Here is an 18,467-nt window from a genome sequence, read left to right as displayed (position 1 = left end):
TACCCTCTTCACTTTCTTCTCTCCTTCCTCTCTTCCTCCAATCTCCTCTCTCCTCCCACTTTTCCACTTTCCTTTGTTCTCTTGCTTCTTCTCTCTCTTCTTTCCCTCATTTTACACTCTCTCCATTCATCTTCTTCTCTTCTCTTTCTCTTAATCTTTGTATAATCTGGGATTTACTAGGCTTTAAAATTTTTCACTTTACTTTTGATTTTTTATTGAGGTGTAATTGAAAACTATACCTTTTTTAAAACCGAATGAGGGCAGTTTGTTTACTCTTATGAGTTATGATGACGCTACTCTGGCTGTATTTCAGAGATTTATCACTTATCAGACTTAGTTATCTTATGCAAGTAGATTTTTTTTGATAAGTAGATTATTTTCTATGAGATTGATATGCTACCTACTACACTAACGAGGGAACTGTTAGATTATTTTCTAAATTGAAAATACCTTTGGGGAGTTCCTGATGTGGCACAGCAGAAATGAATCTGACTAGTATCCATGAGGATTCAGGTCCGATCACTGGCCTCGCTCAGTGGGTCGGGGATCAGGCATTGCCATGAGCTGTGGTGTAGGTCGCAGATGCAGCTCAGATCCTGCGTTGCTGTGGTTGTGGCGTCAGCCAGCAGCTCTAGCTCTGATCCCTAGCCTGGGAACTTACATATGCCGTGGGTGCGGCCCTAAAAAGCAAGATAAATAAATAAATACATTGAAAATACCTTTGAAACTTTGTTTTATTGAATTTTAAAATTTGAACTGTGTTCACAGTTATCACAAGGTAGAATTATGACCTCATGCAGATAGTTTTAAGATAAAGCAACTATTTTCTACTTAATTTTTGATGTGTTTTCCAGAGGAAAATCAGTATGACCTTTTTAAAAACAATGGGCTTCCACTCATGATACAAGCTTTGACTGAATCTCAGAATGAGGAACTAAACAAAGCTGCCACTTTTGTGCTTCACAACTGCAAAAAAATTAGTAAGTTTACTCTTAAAAAAAATACTAACCAAAGTTAATGAGGGGGAATTCCCATTATGGCGCAGTGGTTAATGAATCCAACTAGGAAGCATGAGGTTGCGGGTTTGATCCCTGGCCTTGCTCAGTGGATTAAGGATCTGGTGTTGCCGTGAACTGTGGTGTAGGTCGCAGACGCGGCTTGGATCCTGAGTTGCTGTGGCTGTGGTGTAAGCCAGCGGCTATAGCTCCAATGAGACCCCTAGCCTGGGAACCTCCATATGCCGTGGGAGCAGCCCTAGAAAAGGCAAAAAGACAAAAAAAAAAGTTAATGAGGGGAAATTTATACCTGTTTTAATGAACCAAGCCCCTTTAGCTCCCAGGCTCTTCTTACATTTGAAAATCAGATTATGTAATTTGGACATGAGTAATTTGGAGTATTATTTGTATGTAGAAAATTTATATGGAAGAGACCAACAGTATAGATAATTTACTTATTTAATACAGTGTGGACAGATTTAGTTGTAGTACATAAATTTGAGGGCTGCAAGTGATTTAAGATTAAATTGTGTAAAGGACGTTCATTTGTTTATTTTTAAAATGTCTCATTTGCCAGGTACTGTGCTAGGCATTAGGGGTATGGTGATAAGAAACAACAGTCTGTTTGCTCATAGAGCTTAGTTTAATTAGAGAAATGGTAATTGAATAATATAAAAAATGAATGTTATTATAAATTAACATAAGGGTTAAGAATGGATGGAGCACAGATCTTCACGTGTAACAGAGAACTGTGGCCTAGACTTGGAGCAGAAAATGCTTTGGGAGGAAGTGATTCTTCAGCTGAGATCCAAAAGTAGAATTAATTAGGTGAAAAGAAGGGAGTTTGTTATGGTCTAGTGTGTCAGGCACGAGCAACAGTGAGGCACAAATGTCCTGTGGAGCGGAAGGAACCTAGTGCATTGAAGGAATCGACCACTGGACCATAGAGGAAGTGGCCATGAAAAGGAATTTGGTCTTTGGAAAGAAAAACTGCCGCCACAATATGTGAAAAGAGAATTTAAAGAATTATAGGAAGGAATCACTTTATGAAACATTTTTAAAAAACCTACTTTAAAACCAGTATCCATAAGCCTGAGGATTTTTATATGCCTGGCATGACATATTTTCATACTATTCTTTTCCTATAACTCTGAAGTGTAAAGTCTAATTTATGACTCTTTGGGTCCTCCCTCTCTGCCAAGCACTACTTTCCACTTATTTTCGGTACCACTTAGGCAGTTTGGATGAGAAAAATTTGAAGAAGGGGGTATGGGCCATGTGTTTGTCCTTATTTAAAGTGTTAAAATAACATTACATTTCTAGTAATAGATAAACTCACTATTTTTTTCCCACATTACAAAGCTGAGAAATTATCTCTAAGTCTAGGAGAATATTCTTTTGATGAAGATAAAGAACAATTAAAGAACATAAATATGAAGGAGAAGAATCTTGAAGATTACTGGAAGAAAGCAAAGGAAATTCTACACAGAATAGACCAACTTGAAAGAGAAGGAGATGAGGTTGGCTTCTTTGTTTTAAAGAATAGAGAACTTTTTTCAAATATTTTTTAACAGAAGATGTTAGAGGATGAAATATTTTTCTTGCTGAGTTATTTTCTTTAATGATTTTAAATTTAAAATTCAATAGTAATACTTCAGGAATCATCCTTGAACATGAAGAAAAATATTTTTAAAAAGTGGAAATGATGGGAGTTCCTGATGACTAAGATCCATGAGGGTGTGGGTTTGATCCTTGGCCTTGCTCAGTGGGTTAAGGATCCGGCGTTGCCGTGAGCTGTGGTGTAGGTCATAGATGTGGCTCTGATCTGGCATTGCTGTGGCTCTGGTGTAGGCCGGCAGCTGTAGCTCCGATTGGACCCCTATCCTGGGAACACCCATATGCTGCGGGTATATGGTCCTAAAACAAACAAACAAAAAACAACAACAAAAAAGGTGAAATGATGAATGAAAAAAATAAATGGAAGATATAGCCAGGAGATCTAACGTCTGTATAATAAGGTTTCGAGAAAGAGAAAGAATGGAGAAGTAATCATCTCTCTATATATATATCTATACATATACACACATACATACATGTATACTGTACACACACACACACACATTTATACACACATATATGCAGTTGACCCTTGAACAACAGGTGTTTGAACTGCTTGAATCCACTCATACCTGCATTTTTTTCAATGAATATGTGCTACAATACTACATAGTCTCAGACTGATTGACTCAGCAGGTGTGGAACAGTGGATATGGAGGGCTGACTAAAGTATATGTGGATTTTCGACTGCCTCACTGTTGTTCAAAGGTCAACTGTGTGTTGACCTTTGAACATTTCTATATTTTACTATGTATGTACACTTTGTATCTTTGTGCATGTATTTTATTGCATATACTGTACACCTTTTTTGTGCATGCATTTTAACTTTTTAAATTTTTTTTAATGATTTTTATTTTTTCCATCATAGCTGGTTTACAGTGTTCTGTCAACTTTCACTGTACAACAAGGTGACCCAGTCAAACATACACATATACATTCTTTTTCTCACATTATCATGCTCCATCATAAGTGACTAGATATAGTTCCCAGTGCTATACAATAGGATCTTGTTGCTTATCCATTCCAAAGGCAATAGTTTGCATCTATTAACCCCAAATTCCCAGTCCATCCCACTCCCTCCCCCTCTCCCTTGGCAATGACAAGTCTGTTCGCCAAGTCCATGTACATGCATTTTTAAAAATAAAACAGAGTCCCAACTTAGTATAGTAATTTTATCCTTGTAAAAGACTGAGTACTATTCAATATCATAGATTACCATAATTGATTTAAATAGTCTTTTATTGATGAACATTTTAAAAATACTCAGTTTATCACCAGTGTAGTCAACTCTAAATACCCTGCCACATATGTAGTTGTAATAGTTTTATTGAGATATAAATCCCATTCCATACAATTGACCCAAAGTATACATTTCATTGGTTTTTAGTATACTCACACAATTGTATACCCATTACTACAATCAATTTTAGAACATTTTTATCACCCCAAAAAATAAACTGCATACCATTTAGCATTCACCCTCCCTATTCCCTATTCATCCTCCCCCCAAGCCTAGGCAACCACTGATCTATTTTTTGTCTCCCTATATTTGCCTATTCTAGACTTTTTTTTTCCCCCACACCCATAGCATGTGTAAGTTCCCAGACCAGGGATCAAACCCACGCCATGGCAGTAACCAGAGCCACAGCAGTGACAGCGCTAGATCCTTAACCCAGAACCACAATAGGAACTCCTGGATTTTTTTATATAAATTGAATCATATAATATATGGTCTTTTGTGACTAACTTCTTTCACTTAACCTGTTTTTAAGCTTCAGCCATGTTGTAGTATGTATGGGTACTTTTTTTTTTTTTGTCTTTTTGCCATTTCTAGGGCCGTTCCCACAGCATATGGAGTTCCCAGGCTAGAGGTCTAATCGGAGCTGTAGCCGCCAGCCTCTGCCAGAGCCACAGTAACTTGGGATCTGAGCCATGTCTGCAACCTACACCACAGCTCACGGCAACGCTGGATCCTTAACCCACTGAGCAAGGCCAGGGATCGAACCTGCAACCTCATGGTTCCTAGTCGGATTCGTTAACCACTGAGCTACAATGGGAACTCCTTCATTCCTTTTTTTAGAAATGGTTTTATTGAGATGTAGTTCTCATAGCATTTGCCCATTTAAAGTATACATTTCAGGAAGTTATGCTGTGACACACTGGGTTAATGATCCAGCTTGTCTCTCTGTAGGTCCCAGTTTAATCACCAGCCCGGCGCAGTGGATTAAGGATCCAGCATTGCTGCAGCTGTGGTGTGGGTCATACCTCTGGCTTGGATTTGATCCCTGGCCTGGGAACTTCCATATGCCTTGGGGGTGGCCGAAAAAGATAAAAAAATAGATAAATAAAGTATACAATTCAGTAGTTTTTAGTATTTTCACAGGTATGTGCAATTATCACCATAGCCAATTTTACAATATTTTTTCCTTCAAAAAGAAACTGTACCTTTTAGCTGTTTCCCTGAACCCCCACCTCCACCCCCACAGCCCTGACTCCCAGACATAAGCAACCACCAATCTTCTTTCTAACTCTATAGATTTGCTTTTTGTGGGTATAAGAATGGAATCATATAATACGTGGTCTTCTTTGACTTGCTTCTTTCACTTAGCATGTTTTCAAGGCTCGTTCATGTTTTTGCATGTTTCAGTACTTCATTCCTTTTCGGCCAAGTAGTTTTCCATTGTATATATACTACACTTTGCTTTTCCCTTTATCAGCTAATGGACGTATCCTTTTACTTGTAACCTATGTCTTTATAGTTAGCATGGGTTTTGTACAGACAGCATATCATTTGATCTTTTTAAATCCTGTCTGACAATTTCTGCTTTTTTTGCCTTAAAGTTGATTTACAATGTTGTGATAATTTTTAATGTATAGCAAAGTGACTCAGTTTTATACGTATATATATATACATTCTTTTTCGTACTCTTTTCCTTCATGAGCTATCCTAGGATATTAGACATAGTTCCCTGTCCTATACAGTAGGACCTGATTGTTAATTTCTGCTTTTTAATTGATATGATCACTCCATTTACATTTAATGTAATTACTGATATGTTTGGGTTTAAGTCTACCATATTGCTGTTTGTTTCATATTTGTCCCATTTGTTCTTTGTTCCTTTTTTCCTACTTTATTGCCTTCTCTTTTATAATTTTAAAATATTATATCTTGGGAGTTCCCGTCGTGGTGCAGTGGTTAACGAATCCGACTAGGAACCATGAGGTTGCGGGTTCGGTCCCTGCCCTTGCTCAGTGGGCTAACGATCCAGTGTTGCCGTGAGCTGTGGTGTAGGTTGCAGACGCGGCTCGGATCTCGCGTTGCTGTGGCTCTGGCGTAGACCGGAGGCCACAGCTCCGATTTGACCCCTAGCCTGGGAACTTCCATATGCTGCAGGAGCGGCCCAAAGAAATAGCAAAAAAGACAAATAAATAAATAAAATAAAATAAAATATTATATCTCATCTTAGATTACTGGCTAAACATTCTTGGTTTTTTTAGTGATTGCTTTAAGGTTCTTATATGTATCTTTAATGTATCATAGTCTATATTTAAATAATATTCCTCTTATGTAATATTGTAAGGTCTTTGCAATGGTATGCTTACATTTGCATTTGTTCTTTGTGTTATTGCCATTTTACTGCTACATTTGTTATAAACTGCCTAGTAATGTTATTGTTTTTGCTTTAAACAGTTGTCTTTTTTCCAAAAAATATATACCTTTTTTTGTCTTTATAGGGCTGCACCCACAGCATATGGAGGTTCCCAGGCTAGGGATCAAATCGGAGCTCAGCTGCTGGCCTACACCACAGCCACAGCCATGCCAGATCCAAGCCGCATCCATGACCTGCACCACAGTTCATGGCAATGCTGGATCCTTAACCCACTGATCAAGGCCAGGGATTGAACCTGCTTCCTCACAGATGCTAGTCAGATTCATTTCTGCTGAGCCATGACAAGAACTCCCCCCAAATATTTTTTATTAAAATAATATTTACACACAATGATAATTACACATTTTAAGCATACAGTTTGGAGGATTGGAAAGCATCTTGCCTCAGTATATTAAACATGTTACTCCTCAGTCTTGTAGTTTCCAGTGTTGGTCTTGAGGTCCAAAGCCATTCTAATCCTTTGGTGCGACTTATGTTCTCCCTTTGGAAGCTCATATAATTTTCCAGTGAGGTGTCTTTGGTATCAGTCTCTTTTCATTCATTGTGTTGTATACTTAGTAGACACTTTCAATCTGTCAACATGTGTCTTTCAGTTATGACAAAGTTTATAGCGTTATGCTGTTGAGCTATGATGATTGCTTCCCTGTTTTCTCTTTCCTCCTTTTTTTTTTAATCTTTTTTTTTTTGTTTGTTTTGTTTTTGTTGTTTTTCAGGGCCACTCCCATGGCATATGGAGATTCCCAGGCTACCTACACCACAGCTCATGGAGATGCCGGATCCTTAACCCACTGAGCAAGGCCAGGAGTCAAACCTGTGTCATTATGGATGCTAGTCAGATTCATTAATCACTGAGCCATGATGGGAACTCCTCTTTCCTCTTTTTCTAAAACCCTATTATTTATTTGTTGAACTTATTCATGGAATTAAGACTTCACTGGGCATTTTTCTCTTAAATATATCAATGATAATTCTCATTTTCCCCCTGGTTTTCCCAAGGAGTTTATTTGGGCAAACCTAAGAACAAGGAGCCCCCACATCTGAAAGATGCTGGGCCTCTTGGTGGTGATGTGTGGCTTGTGCTGATGATGCAGGACCCAATGGGTAGTGGGAACTTTATCTTGGGGTCGTGGAAATGCTTGACTGCTGATTGATGGGGCTTGCCATATGTGATCTCCTTGACCTTCACAATCTGGACTGAGTGGGCTGAGGTGTTATGCTGAGCGCCCATGTCTTAGTAGCACTGGGTGAGGGTGCCTGCTCTGGTCAGGTCCCAGTACTCCTGGTACATGTTGTGGGTGCTCTGTGCAAGTCATAGCACAGCCCGATGTCAAAGTTCTTCATCTGTGGGGGAGATTTCTCGAACACGCATCCAAAATAGACTGTTTTCCCCCAAGACTTCATCTTCTTTAGCTGAGACACAAAGTACCAGAAGTGGGACTTGGCAACAACACAATTATGGTGCAGAGATTCACACGCGATAGAGGGGTGGTGAGCGGCACTCAGGGGTAGGCAGGTAGTGCTTCACCACCTTATACTCTAGCATCTAGCCTTCATGGCACTCCATCTGTGCTCCTTTACACCACCCATGAAAAGGCACAATTCTTGTTTCATTCTTATAATTTGTAAATTGAAGAGTAGTTGATATAATTCTCATTTTTCTTGTAATTTAAAAAAAATTTTTTTCTTTCTTTTTTTTTTTTTTTTTGTCCTTTTGCCTTTTTCTAGGGCCGCTCCTGCGGCATATGGAGATTCCCAGGCTAGGGGGTCTAATCAGAGCTGCAGCCATCAGCCTACGTCAGAGCCACAGCAACGCGGGATCTGAGCCACGTCTGCAACCTACACCACAGCTCACGGCAACCCGACAGATCCCCAACCCACTGAGCAAGGCCAGGGATCGAACCTGCAACTTCATGGTTCCTAGTCGGATTCGTTAACCACTGAGCCACAACGGGAACTCCTAATTTTTAAAAAATTTTTTAAAAATCATGCAGCAGCTTGATGTGGGATCTCAGTTCACAGACCAGGGATTGAACCTGGGCTGCAGTGGTAAAAGCCCCAAATCCTAACCACTAGACCACCAGGGAACTCCCCAATACTCACTTTTAGTTGTTTTTTTTTTTTTTTCCCTACTCTGTATTTCATCTTTCTCCTCTGAGGTGTTTTTTGATTGTTGTTTATTTTGGTTTCTTGGCCTCTAGCTTTCTTCAGATTTCTGGTGTTCTTTGATTGCTACTAATATGTAAAAATTGCTAAAAGCCTTCCTGGAATTTTATTTTATTTTATTTGGTTTTTAGGGCTTCCCCTGTGGCATATGGAAGTTCCCAGGCTAGGGGTCGAATCATAGCTGCAGCTGCCAGCTTACACCACAGCCACATGGGATCTAAGCCGTGTCTGTGAACTACACTATAGCTCAGTGGATCCTTAACCCACTGAGTGAGACCAGGCATAGAACCTGCATGCATCCTCATAGATACTAGTCAGTTTTGTTACCCACTGAGTCACAACGGGAAGACCCTTTCCTGGAAAATTTTTGGCTGTGAATTCTTGTTCAATTAATTAGTGGGTTATTTTTTGGAGAACCTCTAATATCTAATCTCCTGCCTAGAAATTGACAACAAGGATGCTGGAATCAAAATGGGGGCAGGGGGGAGTTCCTGCTGTGTCAAAGTGGGTTAAGAACCTGATTGCTGCAGCTCTGGTGGCTGCAGAGGCATGGGTTTGATCCCTGGCCTGGCGCAGTGGGTTGAAGGATCTGGCATTGCCGCAGCTGCAGTGTAGGTCACAGCTGTGGTTCAGATTCAGTTGCTGGCACAGGAACTTTCATATGCTGCAGGTGCCGCCATTTAAAAGAAATAAATAAATGGGGGCAGAGAGCTTGGAAGTCTTAGTATTCAGTATGTAAATATTTTCTTAGTCTTTGTTTCTTGATAGTATTCTGGCTTTACCTTTGCTTAGTGTTCTCCAGTGTAAATACTCTGTTTTATCCCCTCCAGAGATTAATCTTGTGATCTTGGTGGGGGAGAAGGCCTTTTGATGTCAGTCAGCTGCCTGCAAAGTGGGTGTATTTGGGGATCAGATCTAGTAACCCAGCTACTTCTTAAACTCATCCAGTCTTCCTGTTTTTAACCCCACCTTCACTATACCTCCAATTCCTAAGTCTTTTGAAAGTTTGGCAGCATATTTTAGGTCATTACTTGGCTTTTCCCATTGTCAGCTTTTAAGTCTGCTTTATCAACTTCAACTTTATCAAGTTCACTAAGTAGACTGTCATTCACATATCTACTTTCCAGCTTCGGCAATTTTGTGCCCTTTATTTCATTTTTCCTTGTGGGTTTAGGCTGTTTGTTTGTTTTGCTACACCTGCAGCACATGGAAGTTCCTGGACCAGTGATCAAAGTAAGCCACAGCTGTAACCTATGCCACAACTGCAGCAATGCCAGATCCTTAACCAACTGTAATGGGCTGGGATCGAACCTATGCCTCCATGGCAACCCAAGCCACTGCAGAGACAATACTGGATCCTTAACCCATTGCACCACAGTGAGAACTCCTATGCCTTTTTAAAAACTGTTGTTCTACTTATGTTCTAATTTTTTTTGGAACTACTAAAAATAAATATGGATGTTAAAGTCATCATCTTTATGTGGAAGCCCTAGTGATTTATTTATCTATTTTACAGTTGCACAGTATTCCACTGGTGGATATGCTAGTTTGCTTTCTGATGAACATTCAGGTTATTTCTAATTTTTAGCTATTACAAACCATACTGTAGTTACTGTTGACATTTGACACATAAAAATATATCTAGAGGATTTTTTAAAAGATACACACAGTTTTTATCATGAAAGGTATTGTCAAATCGTTTCTCCACAGATTGTGCCATTTTACGTTCCCACTCATGATGTTCAAGAATGTTTCCCTACACCCTTTTGATTTTTGCCAGTGTCGTAAATGAAGAAAGATATCTCAATGTGGCTTTAATGTTTATTTCTCTTGTTAAAGTGAGATGGAGCATTTGTCGTACATGTAAGAACTATTTATATTTCCGTTCCTGTGAACTCTTCGTCTCATTTGCCTATGTTTCTATCCTGTAATCGCTCTTTTTCATACTTCATTGTAAGAGTTTTTTATAAATGTTATTAGAAAAATTATATCTTGAGGTATGATTTATACATATTCCTTTCAGCTGTTTTGATTATCATTTGATTTTGCTTCTGGTCCTTTTTTTCCCCGAGTTTCCCTGTCTGCCCCCCCATATTGTTATTGGTCTCTAGCAGAATTTTAAAAATTTTTTTGTGTGGTAAAGTATGTTTTTTCTCTTATGATTTACTGATTTTGTGTAAACTTGGAAAGATGTTCCATTGGGAATATTAAAATATCATCATTTCTTTTAAAACATATTTCATTTTTTTTATTTCAATATTTAGTTGATTTTGACTTTATTTTTGTATAAATTGTGAGATATAGATTTAGTTTTTTTTTTTCTTTTTAGGGCCGTATCTGTGGCATATGGAAATTCCCAGGCTAGGGGTCAAACCAGAGCTGCAGCTGCAGGCCTACACCACAGTCACAGCAGCACAGGATCTGAGCCATGTCTGCACTGCACACCACAGCTAACAGCAGTGCTGGATCCTTAGCCCACTGAGCGAGGCCAGGGATTGAACCCACATTCTCATGTATACTAGTTGGGTTTATAACCTGCCGAGCCACAGTGGAAACTCCCTTGGTTTATCTTTTGAATGGCTATCCAATTGTCCCCAGATCATTGAATGAATATACTCTCCTTTCTTGCTAATGTAAACTACATCTTTAATTATGTATAGTCTATTGACAATCATAAACTTCTGCATTATTTAAAGAGTGTGTAAGTTAGATTAAAAAGCAAATGATTATTTTGAAATTATTTACTTTTTATTTTTACATTATAGGAAAAAATGCAAAGAGAAAAATATAAGGATAATGTTTCATCTATGAACATAAATATTCAAAATACATTGAAAGACCTCCATGCAGATAGAAGTGGTGGCGGTCCCAAAGCAGAAGATAAGGATAAAAGCCAGTCTAGAAAGCTTCAGGGTTATAAGTGCCATGAAGTCATGTCTAAAGCATGTACAAATGATGATCAAATGAAGACCCTATTAAAGAGTGCAAATCCTGTTAATGCTTGTTATAGGGAGAGTGGGCAAAATAAGACCTTATGTAAAGCTATTTCAAGCTGCAATCAAAATTCCCATGAAGGACCAACTTCTGAAAAAAAGAATTTTGTTTCTCAATCCAGGTATAGTTTAATAATTGTTCCTAACTTTACTTATTCAGCCTGTATTTTTTTGTGTGCAGTACAGTGTGCCACACTGTTGAGCACGGGGGTTTAGAAATGATAAAACATGGTTTTGGGAGGAGCCTAATGTAGGAAATGTTGGGAAAGGAGTTTGGATGGGCCAGAATGGGCCAGTTCATCTAGCGCCTTGCATGTAATACTGAAGATTTTCTGTTTTAACTCATAAGGTGTAGGGAGCCTTTGACGATTTTAAATTGAGGGACACGATCAGATTTGAATTTTAGAACGGATACTCAGAAAAGGTAAATTGACCCTCTATGCCTGAAATAACAATGCACGTATTGATAATCCATCAGCAGTGTAACAAAAGCCAGTTTGTAAGTTTAATTTGATGAAAGAGAGTAAGATGTGATGAAAATCCGGCTTAGGCTTGCCTTTTCATTTGTTCCCTGTACCTCACCTCCAGTACATGTCCTTTCTCCCTCACCAGTAGCCTGTGCAGCTGCATTTGGGATTGTAGCGTTTCTTCTCTGCTCTTCTGATAGTTCTGGGCTAAGAGGGAAACTGAAGAGGATGCTGTTAGGTTCTGGGAAGATTTCAGGGTAAACCAAGTATTAGAAAAATGGATTACATCATCACACCCCCTTTTTCCTTTTCAAAAATATTCTCTTTTTTTTTTACTTTTTAGGGCCACATCCATGGCATATGGAGGTTCCCAGGCGAGGGGTTGAATCAGAGCTGTAGCCGCTGGCCTACGCCACAGCCACAGCTACGCCAGATCCAAGCCAAGTGTGCAGCCTATACCACAGCTCACAGCAATGCTGGATCCTTACCCACTGAGTGAGGTGAGGGATCAAACCTAAGTCATCATGGATACTAGTCAGATTCATTTCCTCTGAACCATGATGAGAACTCCTTCAAAACCATTCTTGATGTTAATTTTTTTTTTTTTTTTTTTTTTTTTTTGTCTTTTCTAAGGCTGCTCCTGCAGCATATGGAGGTTCCCAGGCTAGGGGTCTAATTGGAGCTGTAGCCGCCGGCCACAGCCACAGCCACAGCAACGCAGGATCTGAGCCTCGACTGCAAGCTACACCACAGCTCATGGCAACGCCAGATCCTTAACCCACCGAGCAAGGTCAGGGATTGAACCCGCAACTTCATGGTTCCTAGCTGGGTTTGTTAACCACTGAGCCACGACGGGAACTCTCTTGATGTTAATTTTAACTCAGTAATGTGGAATTGGAAAGTAGTGAGATAGGCTCTTGGGCCAGCCTTCTTGCCCTCTAGCCCACTGAATTTGTCCTCTTTTTTGCTCTCATCCCTTCCTATTTTCCTTTTTTGTAACTTTTTCTTCCATGTACTGGTGGTATCAGTATTATTGCCCTCTGGAGTCTTGTTTAACGCCACTTTTTTTTTTTTTAAGTTGAAGTATAGTTGATTTACAATGTTTCTGGTATATACCAAATTGATTCAGTAATATCTACACACACACACAGTATGTCCTTGTTGTTATATTTATTTTATTTATAGCGTTAATTCTACTTTTAGAAACAAGGCTGTAACCATTGCATACCATACTTTGGCAGAATTTGGTAGATTTTGGTAGATCCTGGCTTAGCTCCTTCTGCCTGCCAAACACCAGAATCACACCACTGCTTACAGAAACATTTGCTTATACACCAAACAATGTTTACTTTAGTAATCTAGTGTCAATTTTCTTTTAGTGACCATATTTTTAAACATCCAATTCCTACTGCCAAGAACACAAAACAGCAGTTACCAGTTACAGGTATGACTAAAAATGTTTCTTCTTTGATTTTTCAACAAAACACATTTAGGTAGTTAATTTAGTTAAAAAGGTACATTGGTATATATGTCCTCTAACATATAAGCCATGTCTTTGACTCTCTTTCAGGTATAAATGCCTTAGTTGTCTTCTTTTTTTGTTGTGGTTTTTCGCTTTTTTTTTTTTTTTTTTTTTTTTTTTGCTTTTTAGGGCTACACCCATGGCATGTGGAGGTTCCCAGACTACGGGTCTCATCAGAGCTACAGCTGCCAGCCACAGCAACGCCAGATCCAAGCCATGTCTGCGACCTACACCACAGCTCATGGCAGCTCCAGAGCCTTAACCCACTGAGCAAGGCCAGGGATTGAGCTCGAAACCTCCTGGTTCCTAGTCGGATTCGCTTCCACTGCGCCACGACGGGAGCTCCGCCTCAGTCATTTTTTATTGATATCCAGAGCCTTTCTGTTTATCTATTGAAGATAACTGAATGTATAGTACTGTGCTAAAGTTTATGGAAATCATCGGAGTTCCCATCGTGGTTCAGTGGTTAGCGAATCCAACTAGGAACCATAAGGTTGCAGGTTCGATCCCTGGCCTTGCTCAGTGGGTTAAGGATCCGGCGTTGCTGTGAGCTGTAGTGTAGGTTGCAGACACTGCTCGGATCCCATGTTGCTGTGGCTCTGGCATAGGCCGGTGGCTACAGCTCCGATTAGACCTCTAGCCTGGGAACCTCCATGTGCTGCGGGAGCAGCCCAAGAAATGGTAAAAAGATAAAAAAAAAAAAATTTATGGAAATCATGAGGATTAATTAATCCTTTAAATGTCAGGTCCTTTTCACTAATCAAAAATAACTTGTATTTTGCAATTTTTCCCCAGATCCATTTATGCTATGTTCAGATATAATAAATAAAGAAGTCATCAGTTTTCTAGAGACAGATAATTGTTCCAAAAAGTTGAAGTACAGATGTTCAGGTAAATATTTTTTTTATTGTAGTTATTTCATAACTAAAGCTTTATATGGTATTAGTTAACTAGATTTTTTTTTTTTTGTCTTTTTAGGGCCACCCTTGTGGTATATGGAAGTTCCCAGGCTAGGGGTCAAACTGGAGCTGCAGCTGCCACAGCCACAGCAGTGCAGGATCGGAGTTGTGTCTGCAACATACACCACAGCTCACAGCAATGCTGGATCCTTAACCCCCTGAGCGAGGCATATACTGGTCACATTGGTTACCACTGAGCCATGATGGGAACTCCTAGAATTTGTAATAGTTCTACCTGCGTGATTTAAACTTCATTTCCTTTGGAGAAATAATAATCTGAGCTATCACGAAACATTCAAATTAATACATTCATTATGTTTATAATAAATATATGTTTGTAGTGTTCTATGTCCCATTGTTTATTTTTTTCCAGGGCCCACAGTGATTATTCCATCAATTTTTCTCCTTCATATTCTAGTATTTCCTCTTTGTTTACTCTTACTTTTGCACTCTGCACCTTTCTGGAGCAAATTGAGGCTATTCCTCTTTAGGCTCAAAATATTACTGTCCTAATATCTTAAGTGAAGAGTGTACCTCTTTTACTCTAAAACTGGTAAATAGCTGTAATCCAAATCCCATCTCAGAGTTCCTATTGTGGTTCAGCAGTAACGAACCCGAGTAGTATCCACAAGGGCATGGGTTCAATCCCTGGCCTTGCTCAGTGAGTTAAACATCCAGCATTGTTGTCAGCTGTGGTGTAGGTTGAAGACATGGTTCACATCTCAAGTTTCTGTGGCTGTGCTGTGATTTGACCCCTCGCCTGGAAACTTCCATATGCCATGGGGGCAGCCCTAAAAAGCAAAAAAAAAGAAAGAAAAAGAAAAAATTACAAAAGTTAAATAAAAGCAAATTCCATCTCTTTCCCCCCTCCTTTTTTTTTTTTTTTTTTTTTTTTTTTGTCTTTTTGTCCTTTTTAGGGCCACACCCATGGCATGTGGAGGTTCCCAGGCTAGGGGTCTAATGGGAGACGTTGCTGCCAGCCTATGCCAGAGCCAGGTCCGACCCACATCTGCGACCTACACCACAGCTCACGGCAATGCCGGATCCTTAACCCACTGAGCGAGGCCAGGGGTTGAAGCCACAACCTCATGGTTCCTAGTCGGATTTGTTTCTGCTGCACCACGATGGGAACTCCTTCCTCCCCATTTTAATCTTTGTGTAGGCTTTCTCCTTTCTATTCATTAACTCCTGTTGTCTCACCTTATACTATGTTCAAATATCATATTTAAAAAAAAATTTGTGATTTGCTATCCCTCCAAGTATTCACCTATTCATTCTTCCATCATCTATTACCAGATTGCTGCTCTTGCTTTTCTCTTTCAGCATATTCATTCCCTTCTAATTACCTGCAATCTAGCTTCTTCTATTGCCTTTCTACTAAATTTAATCTTTCCTGAAGCCTCTTTTTTTACCCCCAAACTAATGACTTTAAAAAAATTCTTATCCTCTTTATTATCTCTTTACTGTTGACTATCATTCCTTGAAATCCTCTCTCAGTAGTTTAAAGCCACAGATCCCAACTGTCCACCCAGGCTCCATGGGGCTCTGCAGTGAACTCACAAGGCCACCACTACACAATATTTTAAGTTACAAAATAGTCAACATCTTTCAGAGACCACATGAACTATCCTTTTTGATGATGTCATGTCTTTGTGGAACTGGGTTTTCAGTGGTTGTTGTGATTTTTGAAAAGCAAGCACCATGTGAAAATCAGTATGGAGAAGGGAGTGAAAGTGTTGATGTCCAGTTTGATTCCAGGTTTTGTACCAGTTGTTGCACACATACCATTAGGAAGTAATTGTAATCAATAAGAATGAAATACAAATATATACGTAAAATTACGGTCTGTTAGTTTTTCAAATAACTGCTAAGTTTTTAGAACATAAATACTTACTGTTTTGGACCTAACAGAACAATTGGTATTCCTTTTGGCCTAAGGGTGCATAAAGAAATCACCAAGATCTTAAGGATGCCAAAGAGTAAGAAATTTTGGGAACCTCTAGTCAAAAGTATTCCCCCCCCAAAAAAATTCCAGTTGGCAGAGTGGATGCTTTATAATTGTTAACTCCCTTTCATCCCTTAGTCTACTTGAGATGTTTCCTAGTTCCTTTGCTCCCTCAGTGACCATTTACTTCACAGACACTTAGGGCGTGCTTATTCTGTGGATGGCACTGGGATCAAAGATAAATAGAACTCAGTCCTCATTACAAGAAGTTTACAGTCAGAGTTCCTGCTGTTGCTCAGTGGTTAACGAATCTGACTAGGAACCATGAAGTTTTGGGTTCAATCCCTGGCCTCACTCAGTGGGTTAAGGATCCGGCGTTGCCATGAGCTGTGGTGTAGGTTGCAGATGCGGCTAGGATCCTGCATTGATGTGGCTCTGGTGTAGGCCAGTGGCTGCAGCTCTGATTAGACCCCTAGCCTGGGAACTTCCATGTGCCGTGGATGCGGCCCTAGAAAAGACCAAAAAAAAAAAAAAAAAAAAAAAAAACCTGTCTTTTTTAGGGCCACACCTACAGCATGTGGAAGTTCTTGGGCTAGGGGCTGAATTGGAGCTGAAGCTGAAGCCTACACTCCAGCCACAGCAACACAGGATCCAGGCCACATCTCAAATCACAGCTTTTGGCAATGCTGGATCCTCAACCCACTAAGTGGGGCCAGGGATCAAACCTGCATCTTCATGGATATTAGTCAGATTCTTAATCCACTGAGCCACAACAGGAATGCCAAAACATTTTTTTTTAAATGATGACTGAGCATGAGTAACTTCTTTTGGATATCTTTCCTGATGGTACTCCTGCTCAGAATCAGGCCAAGCTAGATGCTGCTTTTTGTATATCACTATGACTCGGTTCACACCTCTGTGGTGACACTTATTTCACTGTATTGTATCTGTTGTCTTTATTACAGCATCACATGACTTTGAGTTTCTTTTTTTTTTTTTTTTTTCGGTATTTTTAGGGCCACACCCCAGCATATGGAAGTTTCCAGGTTAGGGGTCGAATTGCAGCTGCAGCTGCTGGCCTACACCACAGCCACAGCAATCAATGTCAGATCCCAGCTACTTCTGTGACCCATGCCGCAACTCACGGCAATGCCAGATCCTTAACCTACCAAGTGAGACCAGGGATCGAATCTGCATTCTCACAGATAGCAGTCGGGTTCATTACCACTGAGCCACAACAGAACTCCACCTTTGAGTTTTGTAACATATTTATAATTAAGTTCCTGATTTTACTTCAGTTACCATCATTAAGATGTTTGCTTTCATAGATTTGTTATTATATATTTTGTAACATCTGTACATCACTTTGTTTTCTTTTAGGTTGTATAGCAATAGGAAAATCCCTGAATAGCCGAAATTTTAGCAAGGTCTTGCACTCTTGCCCATACCAATGTGATCGTCACAAAGTCATTGTGGAGGCTGAAGACAGATATAAAAGTGAACTAAGGAAATCACTTATCTGTAACAAAAGTAATTAATTCAGCAGCTTTAAAACTGTAATTATGACCATACCTTCTGAACTATGATCTAGAACATTAAGTATATTAAAAGCTAGAGGGTAAAATAACATTGAAAAGAAAATCTGTCTCTGAGCAATTGCGATTTAAGGTGTTCCCAGGGAATAGATTTAGTCTGTGGTGGTTTAAATATTCTTTCTAATCCACCCACGGGTTCCCATTAGAAGGGGGAAAAAAAAGAAATAGCATACTAGTGGGATTGATGTGATCTACTCAGATTGATACTCTAAGAAAGGTAAATGTTTTCCATATTTTTCAGAAATCCTGCTGACCCCACGTAGACGACGGCAACTCACTAATGAATCTTCTACCCCTGGAGGAATAAGTGAATATATTTGATTTTTAAATAAACCTAAATTTCATATATTCCTAAAAAGGAAGAGAATAGCTGAATGACTGATCTCAGTTCCATCATTAATGGTTTCTAAATAACCCTTGGCTCTGATGAGAGTCATACTTCCTGAGAAAAGAGACTTCCCCCTTCCCTTCTTCATGTTGCTTGCTCACGCATTGCTTTCCAGCTGGGAAAGGAACAGGAGGAAACTAACATTTATCAAG

General features: G+C 39.5%; 2 protein-coding genes and 1 pseudogene across 37 annotated transcripts in view; 2 read left to right on the top strand and 1 right to left on the bottom strand.

The window, feature by feature from the left end:
- TK2 (thymidine kinase 2) overlaps nt 1–18,467 on the top strand; it is a 1,024,677-nt gene that overhangs the window by 777,782 nt on the left and 228,428 nt on the right. The window lies entirely within an intron of this gene.
- The window catches only part of TERB1 (telomere repeat binding bouquet formation protein 1), a 58,829-nt gene that overhangs the window by 35,267 nt on the left and 5,095 nt on the right, over nt 1–18,467 (top strand). For 13 of the 36 annotated variants that reach the window (XM_084959994.1, XM_084959983.1, XM_084960001.1 and 10 more), the window contains 7 exons: nt 855–980; nt 2,358–2,515; nt 11,212–11,561; nt 13,286–13,350; nt 14,224–14,319; nt 17,713–17,862; nt 18,169–18,234. In XM_084959994.1, the coding sequence (XP_084816120.1) occupies nt 855–980; nt 2,358–2,515; nt 11,212–11,561; nt 13,286–13,350; nt 14,224–14,319; nt 17,713–17,862; nt 18,169–18,234 (1,011 nt within the window). Of the gene's footprint in view, nt 1–854; nt 981–2,357; nt 2,516–11,211; nt 11,562–13,285; nt 13,351–14,223; nt 14,320–17,712; nt 17,889–18,168; nt 18,286–18,467 lie in introns of those variants that run through there. The other 23 variants (XM_084960009.1, XM_084960005.1, XM_084960011.1 and 20 more) reach the window with 5 other exon arrangements.
- On the bottom strand, nt 7,255–7,847 carry LOC110260938 (large ribosomal subunit protein eL20 pseudogene; annotated as a pseudogene).

This window comes from Sus scrofa, chromosome 6, assembly GCF_054392235.1.
Source record: "Sus scrofa isolate SSC_HxYL_T2T_F1_AM1 chromosome 6, Sscrofa_HxYL_maternal_Yorkshire_Landrace_v2.0, whole genome shotgun sequence".
Classification (NCBI taxonomy): domain Eukaryota; kingdom Metazoa; phylum Chordata; class Mammalia; order Artiodactyla; family Suidae; genus Sus; species Sus scrofa.
This window is presented reverse-complemented; position numbering and strand designations above follow the sequence as displayed.